The sequence below is a fragment of the Larus michahellis genome, chromosome 1 (genome assembly GCF_964199755.1).
Source record: "Larus michahellis chromosome 1, bLarMic1.1, whole genome shotgun sequence".
NCBI classification, from domain to species: Eukaryota; Metazoa; Chordata; class Aves; order Charadriiformes; family Laridae; genus Larus; species Larus michahellis.
The window spans coordinates 205,122,950-205,143,312 of record NC_133896.1 but is presented as its reverse complement, the minus strand read 5'-3'; the positions used below and the strand labels follow the sequence as shown (position 1 = coordinate 205,143,312).

Here is a 20,363-nt window from a genome sequence, read left to right as displayed (position 1 = left end):
AGACATAGCAAGTGTTACCTGATTCCCAGGTTGCCTGTCAAAATCATCTAACAGCTCTGAAGGGTATGACCGACCCATCTCACTCGTTCACATTCATTACACTAAGTATCAGTTTTAAAGGTCAATCCTGAGAATTTGATGCCAGCAACTAACTAGCTTAGTGCCAGGCATGCTACTGTATGGGGAAGAAAGGGAGCAGGAGTGAAGAACAAAGGGAATCAGGTCTGGACAATAATACAAAGTTTTCCCATTACAATTGTCCAGGTGATAAGCATTTTTGACCATCAGTGCCAAAAGTCTGAAAACTGCAGTCAATGAATTTAAGCCAATTAGCTTAGTGACACTAACCCTCTGCCAAGAGAGACTCCCTTCCCTGCCCACCCCATGCCTGTGTGGATTCAGAAATTGTTCTCTGGCAAAAACATCCCTTGGATGCTGTCTCCCAAGAGTGTGATAGATAGAAACACTGCGAACTGACACACATGGGTGTGCCTGGAGCACCCACACACTTCCTCCGTTGTATTTCTGTTGGTGAAAGGTAGGCAGCTAAATGTTACCAAGGGCCTGAGTCCAAGTCATTAGCCCTTGACTGTATAAGTCAAAGCAGAAACTGATGTACTGCAAGGTCCATGCTGATACGTTAGGTATTACATCACCTTGCAACCCATGGCAGCTTTCCAACACATTTCTTTAGGCAAAACTCCTGTTGATGTCTTGGCAAAGGACAAAAAGGATTTTCTTCCTTTCCTTTATGGCCAATGGAGTCAAGAGTTAGGCTTCTTAAAAACTAAGTCATTTATTAATTAACCACAGAGGAAACGCTTGAGAAAATACAGCCACAGAAATCTCCCTAGCAGGAAGAAAGAATTGTTTGCCATATCTAATATAGCTGTAGGTAAGCTGTCAACACTGCAATCACTCTCTGTCTTGACATTGTAAATATTAACATATTACCTGCCTCTGTTGTCCTTGAAGGAATAACCGTTGAAGGAAAACAGGCAAAAAGCAGCAGACACCTTCAAGTATCTTGCTTGCGATATAAAATTCTCTTTGCATCAAAATAAAATGCAGTTGCAAAATAATCATTAAAATTGCCTCAGTCTCACTGACAGGGCAGATAAATGCACAAGGGTGAAATACTCATAGAAAAACATCCTCCCGTGTGTGTGATGAGTCAACCGCCACTGCACAATGGCAGCTTCACACCTATTGAGATCATGTTCAGAGTAGCTAATTTATGTGATTATTCAAACTGTCATTGACAATTAGAAATCCTGACATTAGATCAGAATTTGACAAATATCTCACCTAGAGAAAGCAGTGCTTTGTCATGGGCACTGAGCTGGCATACATATCCCAAAGCTACTGCTTCGGGATAGAACTGGAGCAGCACTTGGAAGCCAGAACAACACCATGGGACAAATATCCACATAGGATTTAATTTGTCTCAGTTATCTATACACTTCAAAGCCAGGTAACTAGTCTGGGCTCTGTGCATAGACACTGGACACAACGTCTAAAGTGGTGGACCTGAATCATCACGTGGAAGCATGAAGGAGGGAGAAACCTAGACACTTGGTTTTGACTGGATACCTAACTTGTATGTGTCTATGGTTAGGTGAAATGAATCCTACAGCTCTCTAGCTGAGCTTGAGTCTGCTTTAGCCTAACTAGCTCTTGACATGTTAAAATACTTCAGCAGTGAATATTCCTGCTGCAGTGGCTTGGCATGGGCTGGAGAGCCAAGTGTTTGTCCCAGCTTTGGAGGTGGGCTTGAGGTGAAGCATGTCTGATGTGGCATGGGCGTCTGAAGTGGTTTGTCACTTCTTATGAGCTTTCTGCTGCTGTGACTCTGCTCCTGGTAGCACTGGATTTACCTAATTTGAAGCTAATCTGGCTTCCTGTCCATGAGCTGTATGTGTCTCAAAGGCATCATTATCTATGTTCCCACTGAGAAACCATCTTGATCTCAAATGGCTTAGAGTATACACAGGAAAAACATGGACAGGCAGTGGGGTGAAGTGAGGTGATTTGTTTGATGGTATCCAGCAAATTAGTGAAAGAAATTATGGCATAAAAGCTGACTCCTCCTGCAAGCACAACAGGAGTGAACAGGTAATCATAGTTTAACCTCCCTGCATGCTCTTCCCAAGGAGAGCCTGAGTTCTTTTCACATGGGGATTTATAACATGCAGTCTGTATTATAATTGCCCTTTGAGGGACTAAACTTCATGAGACGAATAAAGAGCAGTAATACAATGATGTAATTTAATTTTAGAGTACATTTCACATAGAAACACAGCAAGTGTCCTATTTCCATTAGCCCTGGAAGCTGTGTCCTTGACTTCAACATAGGCAGCGATGCTGCAGGAGCAGCAGCAAACTTGTAGCGATGTGGAGAGCCAGGCTCTCTGCTGTACCTAGAGGGATGCACCAGCTTGGCAAACCTGCTCTGCCTGCCGGTATCCCCTCTGAATGCAGGTACATGCAGGCCACAACCAGGCACTCTGATGGCTTTGTGAGATGTCAGATGAGGAGTATGTCTCAGAGACACGGCCTTATGAACCCTTCCCCTAGTTTCTGCTAGACAGCATTAAATAAGAGGAGCCACTGACATATGGGATAAATACCCAAATTAAACAAGGAACAGAGAGCTCAGCAGAAAGAAAGTGCTTCTCTAGTATCACTGCAAGGACAGGCCACCTCCTGGGATGTGAGAGAAAGGAAAAAGCATCTAGAAACTCCATAACCAGCAGTTAAATCTTTACTAAAGACCAGAGGCATGCAGACCAAGATGCAAATGCCACTGACTCTCTCCCAGGTTTTAGAGCCACCTGTTAGGAAAAAAGCTAGTTAGCAGGGTAAGCTGCAAGTCGGATCTCATCCTTCAGCTGATCCAAACAGCCAGAGCTGGATGACACTTCATCCCAAACGGAGGTGAGGCAATGTCACAGCTCTCCCAGCTACAGGACTGCAGGAACAACGAAGGCAAGGAGTGTTGGTCAGGATCTTCAGATATGGAAAGAGCAGAGCAACAAGGGGTATGCTCGATCCACCTTAGAAAGGAAGATGACTGTCCCTACTACTGAGATCAAAACAAACTGCTCACCACCTGTGCCACTTTCCAGCCTCCTTGAAAGCCCTGGACAGTGAGGCACACGCAACATGTCAAGTACTTCCAGAGTGCTGAGGATATATACTTTCCTTCTTTGTAGCAATGACAACCACAAAGAAGACCAATCTCTGCTTATATTAAAGGACAAATGCAAAAATTAAAGTCCAACATCTTGAGAAAGAGATGTTCAGAGACATATACCAGCAGCCTAGATGACTATTTACCATGTCTTGAAGTGAACATTGCTTTTATGACCAACTTTTGATTCGGCACCGAGTGCCTCTCTGCTGATTGCCTCTGAGCCAAAAGCCAGCTTTGGATTAGAGCTTGGTCAGGGGATGCTTAAAGCTTGGATACTTTCTCTGGACATCTATTAAGCAGACTCCTCAAGGTCTTTCTGTCAATCATCATGAGGGCGCCAAGTGCTGTGTTAAATTCAGTAGAGCTTTACTACAGCATTTTTGTCCTGTAGACTCTGAGAATCACCTCCAGGCGATCTACAAAAGAACTGCTTAGTGTATTCCCAGTCCTTTTAAGCACTCGCAGAAAAGGAACTGTTTACCCATCACTGGAGTTTGAGATGTGCCACCCATGCGCTCACTCACCCTTTACCCTCTTTACTCTCTCCCTCAGAGCCCTGAGTCATCAAGATGATTGCTGTGTGCCAACACAGGCAACAGCCCAGCCGTTAGTCACTGTGCGGAGCATGAGGGCTGTAAGACCCATGAACACTCACCCAGGCACTGCAAAGGCAAAAAATCTCAAAGGTTTCTGCATGCTATTGCAGGTTATGAGAAACAAGACTGAAATAAAAACTATTTTATGCATTTCAGGGTGAGCCTACCTACTACTCTTAGCACCTCCACTTCCCAGTATAACTATAACAGGGAATTCAGCACAACTGACCCTGGCTGAGTCAGGGGAGAGGAGCTAACTGGGAACACAGCAGTTTCTACCACTGCTAGCAGATGGCTCTGGGAAGAGTTGTACCTGCTTGTGCTGCACTTGCAGCTGTGCACCCCATGTTATCCCACATGCCTGCCTGTGCACAAAGTTAACATGTAGTGCTGGGTGAATAAATTGAGATAAGTATATGGATTCCTCTACCTCTCTTTGGGCTTTGGTCACCTGGCAGTCCCAGTATAAAGCCCTATTTACTAGGTTAGCAAGCCTCCTGGCACTGCTCTTGCCCCACTTTGTCAAATGGATCCTGTCTTTCCCCGCTGCTGCCCTCGTTCCTCAAAGAAAATTATCAGAGCTCAAGCCCTGTCTTGGACACAGGCTACACAACTAAAACTTGACCCGCAGGATGCAACCATTTTGACCTCAGCCTCTCCCATCCACCAGCAGGACTGAAGAGAAAGCCCCCTGGGCCACCATGGCCTTGGGCCCTTGCCACCAAGGTCCTGTAACCACTCTTGATATGCTGAAGGTCTTCCCAGAAGAATCACTAGTGTCCATGTGGATGAGCAAGCAAGGGGTAGTAGTCTGAGGGCTGGATAAGTCTTGTCAATCTCTTTAATACTTCCCATATCACAACCCTGGTCAAGCAGAAAACCTCCTGAGACATCTAGTCTGTCAGGCCAAGGGTGTCTTTGTCACCCACAGGAGGGACTCTCCCACCACTGCCACCAACAGCTTCCTGGCTCCAACATATGGATCAGGCTCAACCAGCCCAGATGCCTCCTCCAACTCAACCTTCTGGGCTCACCTGCTGAGGTTCTACACCTCTGCAGGTGGTGAAGGAGCCTTCCTCCTATTACAATAATTCACAAGCATCCAGTCATCCCCACCATGGGACTCTCCATCCTACACCTGCTTAAGGATTGCCCTTCGCTATCCATCCTTCCATGTAACACAGAGCTTGGGGTATTGCGCTGAGGGGCAGCTTCCTGTTCATCCTACTGGATGCCATGTAGTGGGCTCAGGTCCTCCGCAGACACATCACCTGGTAGCTCAGCAGCTTGGCTGGAGCACGACCACTGCAGAGATGTGTAGATCACCCCTGTGGAGATACCAAGCAGCTCCTGGGGGACCTTGGCCTTGCTAGAGCAAACCAGTACCAACTGCCAGCCTGCCTGGGACTTTATAATATTAAGGTATCTTCAACTCCAATTTAAATGAATTTATTAGAAAAACAAAGTTTAAAGAAGTAGCTTTTACACTTGGAGGTAAGCACAGAGACATGAAAAAATAGCTCGTCTCACAGCTGCTTCTCCATCTGGTTTAGCTTCAAGACTGTCTGTGTCCCCTCTCAAGCCCAGCTAATGCTCCTGATAATTTCTGCAGCTCCTCAAAGCTGCAGCTCGGTCCTCCTGATGGGCTCAGTGTCGCCCCCTGGATGAGGACATGTCTAACAAGGACTGCTAGCTCCTCTCCTCCTCTCCCCGTGCCATGAGGACACTCAGAACAGCCCACTTCCCTGCCCCTCTGCTCTGTCCCAAGGAGAGCATGTCAGACAGCCAGAAAACTGGGGAGGGATTTTCCCCCATGAAAGCAGAGGGACTCCAGAGTGGCTGCTGCTCCTCAGGTCTTCATCAGCCTGGCTGTGAAGGCGGTGAATTCACTCATGGGGATGTAATGAAAGCTGACAACCATGCCGTGCTCCCACATGAAAAGGAGATGTATAAGGAGTCTGGGAGATTTGCGTCCGGCTCTGACCCCCACCTGGCTCCTCACCGTGGACTAGACCATCTGTTTTGCAGCAGGGACAGCATGCACAGTAAGCACCCAGTGCCTGGAGACCTGTGACCAAGCCATCAGTTCTCGTCAACCCGGTTGGTCATCCACAGCCAACAGCTCTAAATCAGCTCCTAGAGAGATTTCTCTCTCTCAGACTGGAATGTATCACCTAACACCAAGCTAGAAGAGCTGCTTTTCCACCCTTTAAACAGAGAAAGAACAGGGTTAGGTTATTACTAAATCTCAGATGCTCTTCCTGTAACAGGAGCAGAAGACAAGGATGTGCTCTCCTGAGCACATGGATTATATATACATCACAGGTGCCCGTATTTACTCAGGTATATTCCACCTGAAGGCACGGCAGTTCAGATATCTGTCATTCATAATAAATAATTTTAGCAAGGAAATTTAGCCTCATTCTAATAAAGTGCCTGCTGTGTTTAATTTTAAGTATTGAAAGTGACAGGACAATTCATGCACCTACATTAAGCCTATGCTCAGTTGCTTAATTGAATTGCAGCAGCAGTGTATATTTAAAACTTCAGAAAAGGGGAGCTATATACAATGCAAATTAGATGAATCATAATAGTTTCGTCTGGATTTTGTAGAGTTTCAGCTCAGTCTTCTCGCATTCCTGAGTAGAGCAAAACAGCAGGCGGGGTTAAATACAGATTCTTGATAAGCCATCAGCCTAGTCCCTATATTTTCTAAGAACTGCTGAGCTGGCTGCTTGAAAGGACCCTCTCCATCATTCCAGAAAAAAATTATTATTTCCGGGCTCCACTTTTATGAGCCAGTCTTTTCAGGTTGTGAAAAAATTCTGAATTCACAGGATCATACTTTCAGCTCCTCTAAACTGGTATTGACACGTATCGTCTTTGCATGCGCTGAACTAAGGTGTGCTCTAGAGTTACTTAAAGTATTGTTTAAAATATTGTAACTATTTTTAAAATTCAAAGTCAAGAGAAATCAAGTCCGCATAGCTCTTATGGCTTTATATAGGGAATAACAAATCATATAGACATTGAAGGAGTTAAATTTATGTGGTCAATAAAAGGAACAATAATCACAGACTGCATATACCTGCAAGGTAAGAATATACGTAGAAAATGATATACATTACATAGTCTCAAAACCAAAAAGGTATTCAGAGTCTCAAGACAAGAAGTAGTAGTAGGAAGCTAAACAAGGAAAAGTTGAGGTAAAATATGAGGTGGGTTGTTCTTTTCCATAAGTATAAATAAGCAGAAGAACAATCTTTTGCAGGAAAATAAGGCATTTTTAATGGCAAACAGAGTTCAGTCATTATGATAGAGAGTTATGGGGCCTCTAAGATTTTCATGGCACTGTGAAGTCCATTATAAATAGCCAAGTCATGAGATGAGCAGGTTTTGTTTAGGTAAGTGCCACGCTCACACTTCTGTTTCTCATTGTCCAAATCCCCCATTCCTTAAAGCCCCCAGATGCTCTTTCCCTGGCTCACCCACCTCTTAATGACCCCCTGGTACACACCTGCACTCCAGCCTCTGTGAAACAGCAGCTACTTCACCTGGCATTTGTTGTACCCAACACACAACTAATTGCACTTTTTGTATCCAACATCCCAACAAGGCGAATAATCAGTGTTCCCTACACACTGCTAGAGGGAAATGGCAGTAACAGGAGCAGCCCCATACCAGAAGGATTTTCAAGCTTCTTGTGCCTGTACCAGCAGTCTCAGGAACCAGCTGCACCAAACAGCACCTCACTGCCCCACCGCCGCCACCGCAGCAGCCATCCCTACTGCAAGGGAGGTGGCCTGAAAATGCATTTATCATTATCAAATCATAGAATCATAGAATCACCTAGGTTGGAAGGGACCTTTCAGATCGAGTCCAACCTTCAACCTAACTCTGACAAAAACCACCACTAAACCATGTCGCTAAGCACCACGTCTACCCATCTTTTAAATATCTCCAGGGATAGTGCCTCAACCACTTCCCTGGGCAGCCTGTTCCAATGCTTAATAACCCTTTCGGTGTAAAGATTTTTCTTAATATCCATCCTACACCTCCCCTGGCACAACTTGGGGCCATTTCCTCTTGTCCTATCACCTGTTACTTGGGAGAAGAGACCGACCCCCACCTCACTGCAATCTCTTTTTAGGTAGCTGTAGAGAGCGATAAGGTCTCCCCTCAGCCTCCTTTTCTCTAGGCTTTTCTACACGAATGTAGCTTCTTCATAAATGCAACCCCTTCCCAGCTCCTCTCCATTTTGTATTTCCCTTCTTGATCACCATACCCTGCTCAGACCTTGCTCCTGCCCTCACAGGACAAGGCCTCGCTCCCGCACCGCACACTCACCCCTTTCTGCTCCTGCAGCCTCGGGCTTTTCCTCTTCAGCCACCACTGCATCCTCCTACCTGCCAGGGTCACCACTGGCTCTGAATGTGGCCACGGCACTATCTATGCCAAAGAAACAGTGTTGTCACTGGCTCGGAATGTGGCCACGGGTATACCTATGCCAAAGAGACACTCAACAGAGACAATCACCAAGTAGCTCTTCAGTATACTGCAGAAGGCTGGAAGGGGTCATTATACTTGGGAGATTGGGAGAATTGTAGCTGGCTGCAGCAAAGAAAGAATCCTCAGTTTCTAGCAGACTCAGTAAGAGCTGGAAGAAGGTACATCAATATTGTCAGAATTTCCTCCCCTGACAGGAGTACGTGAATACATCTCCTATGAGAAACAGAACCCAACTGAGTATGAATGGACTTTTAAAACAATGCACAAACATCCCACTCTTGTTTCCCGTATTCCTGCCTCTTGGGATGGGAACGTCTTCCTCCGGGATCCTCCCATGAGCCTCTGAAAGGGTGAGTGAAGCGACGATGCAGTCTCCAGTGAGCACATTCCTTAGTCTGAGTGCACAAGCCCAGAAAAGACAGTAATCCCAGAGATCCCTTTGGTGCAATACAGACCTGCAGTCCAACACAGGAGTCAGCACCAACACGTTTTGACCACTGTGGGAAACAGATCAGAGGACTCCACTGGGAGACAGATCAGGGGTCCCACTGCACAGCCTGACCTTTTTTCTAAAATCCTTTATTCTTAAACACAGTAGTAAGGTGGGGTTTTTTTTCAGTATTTTATGCTATGGACTTGCCCTGTTTTTAACCTACATTTTACCCATGGGATGGGATTTGCCTGAGCAAGGAGGGTTGCTACATGCTTCTTGCTACAAACAGCATCAAGCTCAACATTTCTTGGCCTTACGTATTTGCAGACCATCTGTGAAAACTCTGTTGGGTATGAACTCTGCATTTGAAGCCTTCTTGTGACAGATTAGTTACTGAATATGCAGGGATTCAATAAAAAACCTACAGAAGTATAAGGAGAGCAGGAAGACTTCATGACAAATGGCTCAGGATCTCAGAGTTCAGTCAAATGGCCTTACTAAATCAGCTTCATAATGCAGAAATTCTTGCTAATGCGTCCAGCAACTGTAATGCAGCAAATCTTACCCTAAACATTAATTCAAAGCTGTTTAGATGAGCTCACTAGTGTTTCTGTGCTCTAATGGTGAGAAAAAAAAAGATGTAAAATGTTTCCAGGTACCCATCCAGAATCCGTCTTCTGCACGCTGCTTTAGCAACACCAGAAGCAATGAGATAGGGACTTTCTTTAACTTTGTATTGACATAAACGAGGCAGAAAAACTAACTGGGGAGGTAAAGAGGTGGGAAACAGTATATAAAGGACCTCTCCTAATACATTGGTATCACAGGGGAGCACAAAGAGTAAAGACCTTGAAAATTCTTGGTTTTCTTTCTGCTGGGTATTCAGCTGGCATGAAATCAGCACAACTCAGCACTGAAAGAACAAAATACACAGACCACAAACAGTCCAGAAACTCTTTTATATTATCCATCTCTATAACACTAAAGAAAAGATTAAAAAAAAAAAACATGCCTGGGAAAACTCACCCAAGGAGGAGCTAACAGCCTGGGCCCAATGATCAAGATTATTGCCTGTCTCTTTTTCATTTGATAGCACTAGAATGTCCACAAGCTACTAAGCAATTGGTACATATCAGCCCCATTTCTGTTATGAAACAGTATCAAGAAACATCTTTAGTCATGACCTAGAAAAGCAAACAGGTTCCTAAACCTCTAAGAGAACTGAGGTGAAAATACCCAAGAGGACACTGGACTGACCGTCAGGGGAAAACTTTCTAACTGGCAAATCCCTGTTACATGGTGAGAGGCCCAACAATTAAGAAGAACATTTAAAACTAGACATGAAGAACACTAGAAATTGCACACCATAGACCTGGGAAAGAGTTCATCAACTTAATTACTGTTTCTGTTCTCATGTATTTTGCACTCAACAACATGCTTTTGGAAGATAAATCATAGAATCATAGAATGGTTTTGGTTGGAAGGGATCCTTAAGATCATCAAGTCCAACTGTTAACCTAGCCCTGCCAAGTTACCACTAAACCATGTCCCTCAGTACCACATCTACACGTCTTTTGAATACCTCCAGAGATGGTGACCCAACCACTTCCCTGGGCAGCCTGTTCCAATGCTTGATAACTCTTTCAGCGAAGAAATTTTTCTTTATATCCAATATAACCCCCCTGGTCTTTCCCATCTATAGCTTATGCAGTTCTGTAAGGTTTCATTAGAGGTTTATAAACCGGAGCTTGCAGGGAAATGGGATTCCAGAAAATGTCTGAATGCTGCAAGGCAATTCTGCAATGTGGGATTTAAACATATTTTGCCCCACATGAGAAACTTCACTGGGTGACAACTGTGGCATTCTTTTTGTCAGCATAAAAAAATGATTTGACTATTCACCACACATTTTCCAGGTCTATGAAAGCCTTTGGGATTATGCTGGAGGAAAGATTTAGTTATGTTTCTATGGAAACCATAACACTTATATAAAACCTTGTTTAACAAGCAAGAGTGTGACACTGTATCTCATTCAAGGTGAGCCACCTCCAAGATAACTCATTGATAAACTTCCAACTGGGTTTTAAAGCCTGGGAGGACACCAGTGGATTTCTTACACCTCTAATAGGAGTGAGACTCAGCAGGTACTGCTGGATAACTACTTAGCACCGCAGCATTGGTGTTATAATCTCACACAGAAAGCCACGGTCATTTGGCTAGGCTTTAAAGGACATTTTTCGTCAGGTAGATCATACAGTAATGATTTCCTAAGTTTATGTCTTTCTCACTTATCCCCTATTTTACACATATATAACTTCACTGACTCCAGTGTGACCCAGAGGAGAAATACAGGTTTGTTTTTTTTCATAAAACACCGAAGTGTTTGTTCCCAGCTGTTTGTTTGCAAACACCTAGAAATAGAAGTGGTATTTTCTTGACTAAGTTACTACTTTTCCTGAGGTGAATGTCTCCTTTGACATTAAGAAGAGCTTTGTCCCCTTGACACTGCTCTTCCCAGTAAGCACACAGAAGTTGCTGTTGCAGCCAAGCACGAACATGGTAGCTGGTGGGAGTCGGAATTTACTTTTGTATTTTCTGCTCAGAAAAGATGTTCAAATCAACTTTTAGAATATATTTTATGTTTTCCCACTGCGAGCAATCCCAGTCATGTTGTGGATGTTATAGCAATAAACTAGAAATAACAGAACTGCTCTTATTTGATAATCACTATATTGGCAAAAGCCGAGAAGGAAAGTTGCTTTTTAAATTACTTCTGATTATCTCACCATAAAAAGTTCACTGACATAAAGAAAATTGCTGGAGGGAGGAGCAAGGATTGAAAGGCATTCAGACACAACATCAGATTGGGAGGGGTTAATTTTTTAATCTACTCCCACTTCTTGAGAAGGTGCAATAAGTTAAAATATTTTTTGACAGCACGAAGAGACATTGTCCTTTAGGGTACGAGTGTCCCTTTCTGGATTTAACAAGGCTAGTCACTTACATTTGTGTCAATGCAAGTCTAAGCCATTCACGAAACAGCTGCAGAATGCTCCCCCTGAGAAAGAGATCAGCAGAAACACAAAGGGGTATCTCAGACCTGTTTAGGGCCTGATCCTGAAACGCAGTAACCTAACTTTTCATTCTGCCATGTTCCCTCTAAAAACATTGTTTTCCACAGACCAAGTTAATAAACTCATACAAGTGCTCTTGCAGCACCTTCACTTGTTTGTTTCTGCTACACAACCACGAAAGAGGCCACTGATGTCTGTAGTGATGATTTATGTTCATGAAGTAATGCACTAAAGTACCACTACTCCATTACTGACGTTGAGCTGGTTTTGAGTGATCAAAAAGAAATCATTGTTGCTCTTTCCTGGAGAGGCCCAGTTGTTAGTGCATCAAATGCCATCAAACTAGTTGAATTGTTACAGCATCCGCCAAACCTCAGCAAGATATAAAGAGTCCGACTATGTTGTAAGGTGCTATGAGGTGACTGAGGTCTACCAATTTTTGCTCCAGTAGGATATGGAAAGCACAGGAAACAAGCACTAGAAGAGAAAGTCTCTAAGAAAGGTTCTGTATTTTCTGCTCAAGAAAAATATGTTTTTTCTACATCTGGTGTTGCCACTTTGCTGTTGTGTTTCTGAACGGCCAGACAACACTTTCCCTGGGACCTCTTGGCTCATTCAGTCTCCCTAGCTTCCACTGAGCCAGGGAGGTAACTTCTACCATCTCTTCCTGCCAGGACACCAGTTTCTAACATCACTAGCTAGAGCCTGGACTGCCTCGAGTAGGCTCCGTTTCTGCAGAGGTGGAGAAAAAGCAGGCAGGTAAAAACCATGCAACAACTTCTCAGACAAAAATTTTGGATTCAAGAACAAGATCATGGATACACGGTCCTGTGGGACAAGGGCGTACTCACAGGCTCAGTGCTGCAAGGGAGGGTGAAAGCCAGAATTCAGTCCTTCATGATTCACCTCTCCAAGGCCTTACTGGTTTTCTCTTCAGGACCCACAGGTTAATATTCATAGAGTCATAGAATCACAGAATGGTTTGGGTTAAAAGGGATCCTAAAGATCATCTGGTTTTAAACCCCCTGCCATGGGCAGGGACACCTCCCACTAGACCAGGTTGCTCAAAGATCCATCCAGCCTGGTCTTGGTGCTGTTACATTCTATAGCAACTTTTCCAAATAATTATACTCAGAAAATTCTAAACCAGATGTTTTTAGTTGTTTCCTCACTGCTAATTGTGCTAGCTAATTAGGGTTGGCTATAAGGGCTAACGAACGTAACTATGACAGATTAAGCATGAGCTGCATGGTGCACATCTTCATCGTGTACAGCATTAACAATAGTATGAAGGTAAAGCATCTTCAGCTGTTTTCTCTGCAACTCAAAAAACCTAGTAACTTAAGCTTCAGAATACCTGTGATGGGTTGAGTATTTATTTTTCTCATGCAGAGGGAACAATGCAGCCATAAAGGCTAAGATTTGTAAGGCCAACTTTCTAGAAGTAGTCTCAAAGCTTAGTTCACTCGAGTACCACTACCAGCAGGTTTGTTCTGGACCTGAGTTAGTCTTCTTCAATAGAATTGGCTTTTAAAAATCACTTCTGGAAAGCTCCAGACCTGCTGCTTCTGCCAGTCTCCCTGGAAGCTGTGCCACATGTGCGTGGATGGGTGGGAAACTCCTCTTTGCCTTCCTCAAGCCTACTCATACTCCAGCCCCAAAATTACCACATTATCAGTAGGTGCAGGGATAGTTCTTGCTTGGTCATTGGTCTTGCCACTGGTCACATTGTCATCCCACAGGAACTGGCTGGTTGTTCTTTGGCAACATGTTCCTGACGCCCAGGTGTGCCAGGGACACACAGTGAATTTCTGAAGTCATGTAGCTGTAGTTACTCACAGTTTTGAGCTATGCACAGTTTCAGTCACATCAGTGCCAGCACACTTTGGTGATGCTTTTATATCTTTGTTTCAGTTGGGTTTCCTCTACCTTGGATTCCTTGGAATCCTTGGATTCCTCTACCTTGAGTGCGGTATATGGCTGAGACCTGCTCAGCTTGAGATTCTAAGTTGTAGTCCCACCCCATCTTTTCTATATATGACCCACGTTATATAAGTGGACTGTCACAGGAGGCCCAGCTGGAAGTATTCCATCAGTATGCAGATGATGAAAAAAATTTGATTTTGAAGTTGCTGACAAACACATAAGAAAGTACATGAAGAGGAGGTGGTATCCAGTTTTCCAAACATTTCTTGGAACAGCTCTCATTTGGAGTGTCTATTCACGCACCAATGTGAAGAAATGTTACACCTGGCATAACAGGAAGTATAAAAGGTCAGTTTTGCTGATGTTGTGAATAGTTCTTCCCCCAGTGCAACCTCAAAATTTAACAGAATCATTCATTTGCAGAGAAGAAGCATATGTTCAGAGCCTTCCAGCTTGGCCTACCCTCTGGAGAAGAAATGTACAATACCATAGAACCATAGAATCTTCATGGTTGGAAAGGACCTTTGAGATCATCGAGTCCAACCTTACACACACCAAAAAAAAACCCAACCAAAAAACCAAAAAACAAACAAACAAACCAACCAAAAAAAAACCAACCCAATAACCTACAATCTCTGCTCTTCAGAGCATGCCCTGAAGTGCCACATCTAGATGTTTCTTAAATACCTCTAGGGATGGTGACTCAACCACCTCCCTGGGCAGGCTGTTCCAGCGCCTGACCACTCTTTCAGCAAAGTAATTCTTCCTCATATCTAATCTAAACCTCCCCTGACACAACTTCAGACCATTTCCTCTGGTCCTGTCATTATTCACCTGGGAGAAGAGGCCAACCCCCACCTCTCTCCAACCTCCTTTCAGGTAGCTGTAGAGGGCAATGAGGTCTCCCCTCAGCCTCCTCTTCTCCAAGCTAAACATGCCCAGCTCCCTCAGCCTCTCCTCATATGACCTGGTCTCCAGACCCCTCACCAGCCTGGTAGCTCTCCTCTGGACACGCTCCAGCACTTCAAGTGTTCAAGTGTTTGGCAACATGTTCCTGACTCCTAGGTGTGCCAGGGACACACTCCAAGTTGCACTCCAAGTTCAAGTGTTTCAATTTTCTACATATACACATACATACACACAAGAAAACAGGCACCACTTCTTGAACAAATCACTCAAAAGAAAAGTAATTCCTTCTTTTAGGCACTTCAGCTCAGTGATAATGGCCATTCGAAGAATTAACTCTCTTAGAAACCACCTTTTCCTGGAGAACAGAGAAACTGCCAGACCTCTTTCCCCACACATAACTGGCTGCACACACAACTTAGATTCACACAGCATATCTCTCTGAGACACACAACTTACTCACATGTTAAGAAAAAAAAGCACTTTAAATATCATGTTGCTGCATTTGCTGGTGACACTGATCATACAATATTGTAATATAAAATACTTGGTGATTTTTGCTTGTCCTACTTGCTCTGGTGGAAGGTGACCAGTAGTTGTCCCTCTAAGACTACTGTGAAGTGCATGGAGCTGCGTCTGCCTGAGCAAAGGGATTCCCCAGGCTTTGGAAAGTGATGCAGATAATGTCACCATGATTCCTGTTCACTTTCATTGAATGAAGCCTGTTTTGTTTAGAGTGCAGCTATTTTTATTTTTATGTCCTCAAATGTCACCTCACTAATTATACTGGGAGGTCAGTTTGCAAACTGAAATGGTGCCGATCTCATAAGGGTAGATTTAGATTGGATATCAGGAAGAAATTCTTTACTGTGAGGGTGGTGAGGCACTGGAACAGGTTGCCCAGAGAAGCTGTGGATGCCCCAGCCCTGGAAGTGTTCAAGGCCAGGCTGGATGGGGCTTTGAGCAGCCTGGTCTAGTGGGAGGTGTCCCTGCCCACAGCAGCGGGGTTGGAACTAGATGATCTTCATGGTTTTTTCCAACTCTAATCATTCTGTGATTCTGTTATTCTGTGATAAGTAAATGGAAGTCAAGCAACTATGTGCAAATTAAGATATGTCCATGTGTGGGGGTTCAAAACCCCAGTTAACTGTGATAGCATCAGAATTTAGTTTTAATTTAGTTTAGTTCAGCTTGTTAGAAAAAGGTTGCCACTTCAGGGTTTTTTTTTTACTACTAAGTACTAGAGCTGGGGGATTTGAATGTTTACAGAGAGCTAAATATAGGACAAATAAGGATTTTTTCAGAAACTCCCAAATGGAGATGGAAGTTATAAAATGCTTCCTTGAAGCTAATAATCCCTTGTATTTCAAATGCTGATAGGTCTGTTTTTGCAAAATAAGCATTTCTTTTAAAAAACAGTTGCATGCTTAAAATGTCTGTAGTCAAGAAGAGGAGAGAAAGGAGTTAGAGAATCACCTAAAATATACCAAAATTAAAAACAAAAAAACAGAACAGCTTAAAAGGTTAAGAAATCAATCAGATCCTGATATTCAAAAAATCAGAGCTATGCAAATCTGCAGCAGAAGGTCTGGCTGGAAGATTTTGTATTAATTTTTTGAAAATAAAATCATTCAAACCCAGGAATCTTTGTAAGACTTCTTCTTGCACCACTGAGGTTGCTGGAGATGCATCAGTTTACTCCAGCGGTGCCTCAGGAAGCAAAAGACAAGAAGCAATACCCTGTACAGTACAGCCAGAGCCAAGAGAAATGTTTTATTCTCCGCCTGGCTGCAGTAGATGCAATCAATCCTGAGTTCTGTATGGTTGGCTTCTCCGCTCATCACCCACTACTTGGAAGATTCCTGCGTTGTCAAAAATAGGGACTGTGAGGCAAAATGACACAAGCATCCTGAGAAATTGCAATGTGCTCCAAAGGCCAGCTCCAAGACCAGATATCCAATGACTGCTGTCGGCTTTGCCAATAAAATTCATAATCATCACTTCCCTGACTCAGAGAAACTTTTTATGGCAGCGAGCATTAGACACTGAGCACTGCCACCAGAGACAGTACACAGAGTTAGACAGACCAGTGATCTACTCAAAAGCAAACCCCTGATTTTTTTTATCGAAATCCTTTTACCAAAGAACATACCATGTTTATTCTATTATTTTGCCTGGTGTATTCCATTCCTTTTTAAAGAAAGTACAGTTGTTATTATTTGAGTATTTTTTGAGGTAAGTGACAGGAAGAAAATTTCACATGGATGAAGAGCCAGAGCAGTGATAGCTGCTGTGTGTGTGCTAAGCGGAGGATGTGAACTGGCAGAAGGCACCTCCATCCATCAGGTCTGTGCTGCTCCACGTGGATGTGGTCCTGTACACGATACCCCCACAGCCCAACCAGTCACATAGAGAATGACAACACCATGCTCCCACCTTGTTTCAAGTACACAAAAATGCATAATGCATTGGTTTGAGGGAAGAGCAACAGCTGCACTTCCTAAAAGGTGCTCAGAGAGGCAATAAGTCTTCTTGAACCCTTGCCAGAGAGGCCCGGTGCCTCAGACATTAGGGCACAGTAATAATCTCCAGGCATGATTTTTCCCCAAATCGAGAGTGCATTCTTTACAGCTAGCCCATCAGGACAAGGTAATAAATTCAAGCTTATCCAGTAAATTGGAGCATAAAAAATGGATGAATGACATAGAATTTATTTTTAGTTTGGATTCTCCCCATTCTATTTAGAGCATGAAGCCCAGAGGCAGCAAATGAAAAAACAAGTCCCATGAAAATGAGTTTTGCATTAACAGCTGGGTGAGCCAGTGGAGCACACAACAAAGCAGCGGCAAGGGAGGTTTGGGGAGCTCACCCAGCTGGCACCATAGCCATGCTTAGGTGGATGCTCAGCATAAGCACGCTTTCTAACCATGTTCCCTAAGGCAGGAGCTCAGGTATGAGCTAACAGATTTATTGTAAAAAACATGTACAAGTTTTGAGGCAATACAAGTTAGGAGTGGGCAATGATACCAAACCTCCGATGCTTCTCATGAGCCCACGCAAATTTCCATTTCACCCCGTTTAGCTCTCAGGAAAAAAAAAGTAAAAAAAAAAAAAAAAAAGTTGAGAAATCTGTTCCTCAGCTCTGAGCAATTGTCAGAGATTGGGCATTTTCACAGTGGTATACCAGCAGTTACGTGATGTGATGATTCTTGTGAATATGATACGCTTCAGTAACTATGAGAAGCTATGCTAACATAGTGGTAGCTGTAAAAGACATCATCATGTAAGGCATTGTCCAGTACGGCAAGATGCAAGCAGTCAAAACATCACAAGACCCTGTATGAAGCTAGACCCAAGCTTTACTGATGTTTCACTTGCTGTGGGATATGTGATGTGTAGGCAGTGATGAAGACAGAGCAAGTGCTCATCTACAGCAGAGGAACTTCACATTGTTGAGCGCTGTGTCATCCTGAAGCCCCTGTGGGGGCTCTACCTTGGTCTGGAGACCACATATGTTGCAGCTTTTGCTCCATGGGCCGAATCTACCCCACGATAGTCCATCACCTACTAGCACAGTTGCATCTGAGCATCTGAACTGGATGTTGTTGGCTGCTGTGTCATCACCTCCTCCTCCTTGGTACTTCTCTGTTCTCAGTGAGAAGGAGACCAGGTAGCCTCTAGGGCAAACATGAAAGCTGGTCCAGGTACCCCACCTGACAAAAAAGACAGAGGAATATCTGGGTGCTGCAGAACACTGCAAAATGCTCCTTCTCCTAACCTTGCTGCCCTCAAGCTTAACACTTCCTTGCTCACAGCAGTGACCACCACAATGTCCTGCTGCAGTCTGGGGACCCTTACTTTCTCCTTTTTTCCTTCCTTCCAAGGGTGTACTTTTCTCTTTATTGGTATCTCATCAGAAAAACACCAGGAAGTCCAAGATTAGACTGTTATGATTCTGGTGGAAACTCTAAGGACAGCCTGGGCACTTGTTTTATGATGAAACCTTGACCCCATCTGACCAGTACGCACCAGGCAGCAGGGAGAGCAGACACTGTCCCATCCAGAGCAGCAGGGCCAGGGCTTCACCCAAACAGTTTATAAATGTATGGTTAAAACCCCCTTTCCTTGCATCTGCCCCATGGATTGCATATTTCCAAGGGGGACTCTAGCCCTGTGACGATGCTTGGGTTGTTCATAGTGCTCGGCAGAAACCTCAAGAGCAAATAGAAGGTGATAGTGTGAAGTAACTGTGTTTAATTACCCTAAAAATGAATGAACAAAAAACCCAACCACTTGTTTTAATTTACTTTATATCCCAGCACTATGCAGACAAAGCAAGTCAGAGAAGAGACCCCTGCAAATGGTCACACCTATGGTTATTTTGTTGAGGTGGTGCACAACAAATAAGGCAAAAAACAGTGTTACTTACTCCCCCACGAAGGACTCGATGACTGAGTCATCTTGACAACGCAGGCGTATGCCGTTCAGAGCTGTGTCATCTCTTCCAAACTGGGAGGGCTCCACCTGCAGTAGAAGATACACAGGGACAGAGGTGAAGGCAAGAGGTAGAAGACTCAGGAAAAGTAATTTAAGTGCCAGTCATATAAAGTCTCAATCCCTTCCTGTAAAGAGAAAGAGAAAATTCCTTGGGAAGCACATGGAAAAAGATGTCTGTCATACTAAGAAACCATAATATACCTATATAACATTTGTAACATGTTCTTCTTCGTATTTTCTAACTATTTCTGATCCAAGGTGTGAGGCAGAGACTCTGAGTCCCAGGGGAGATGCTGGAGGAGGCTGCAGCAGCAGATTTTGGCACTTACATGGCTTCTCCCAGCAAAATCAGCCACGTGGAGACCATGCATCTGCCAGCGCACCTCTATGCAGTTTGAAAGCAAAACAATTTTGGCAGTAGCTCTAGCTTTGCTGTATCTAATGGAGACCTCTTGTCCTTAAAAAAAAAACAAACAAACACATATTTTTCTTTACTTTTTCTTTTTTTCTAGACCAAATTTTCCCAAAAGACTCATAGTTTTATGTACAGAGTACTGTACTCAGGAAGAGGAAAAACTCTGCAGAAAGTCCTTAGACTATAGGAGGTGGAGAGCTGCGTACCAGGGCGCAGGGACAGGAGACAGTGGGAAATAGGGAGAATTTTACCTTCAGCGCAAATCCATTGGCATAGCCGCGGCGGCAAAATTGCCGACTCCCCCACTTGCCCCAGTGGCCTCCATTGGGCACAGTGAGGACAGAGGTGTATTTACGTGCCCCTGTGCCTGGGGTGTAGACAGAGAGGAGTAGGATGAGGGTAGCTGGCACGAGGACCTTCATCTCTTGCACTCTGCCTGTGCTGAAGGAGAGCTGGCATGTGGACAAGGGAATTTATACCCTGCTAAGGCAGCTTGCCTTTCCCCACCGGTCCATCGACAAACACCATACGAACAATCGTTTCCACCTGGGCAGTGACACAGCACTTGCTGACCTGCTCGTAGTGCCCATGAAAAGCTTCCTTGGAGCACAGAGGGTTCCACAGCCAACATGCAGCAGATGCTGTGGCTGCAGGGGTATCCACCACCACTAAAGGGCTATAGTGAGACCTGTGTGATCCTTGCAGTGCTCATGGTGCCTGTGGAGCAACTTGGCAGAGGCTTGATATCGATTCCTGCTGCTGGCCACGCATATACTTGGCCATGGGGATGTTTGCCTTTTGAGGGAAACTG

General features: G+C 44.2%; 1 protein-coding gene across 1 annotated transcript; it reads right to left on the bottom strand.

Moving 5' to 3' along the window:
• Positions 1 to 18,064: 18,064 nt before the first annotated feature.
• On the bottom strand, positions 18,065 to 19,974 carry LOC141737955 (vitelline membrane outer layer protein 1-like). Its single transcript, XM_074572967.1, has 3 exons — positions 19,804 to 19,974; positions 19,070 to 19,164; positions 18,065 to 18,353 (listed from the first exon to the last, which is right to left on the bottom strand). The coding sequence occupies exons 1-3, from the start codon at positions 19,972 to 19,974 to the stop codon at positions 18,065 to 18,067; spliced, it is 555 nt and encodes a 184-aa protein (XP_074429068.1).
• Between the last annotated feature and the right edge of the window lie 389 nt (positions 19,975 to 20,363).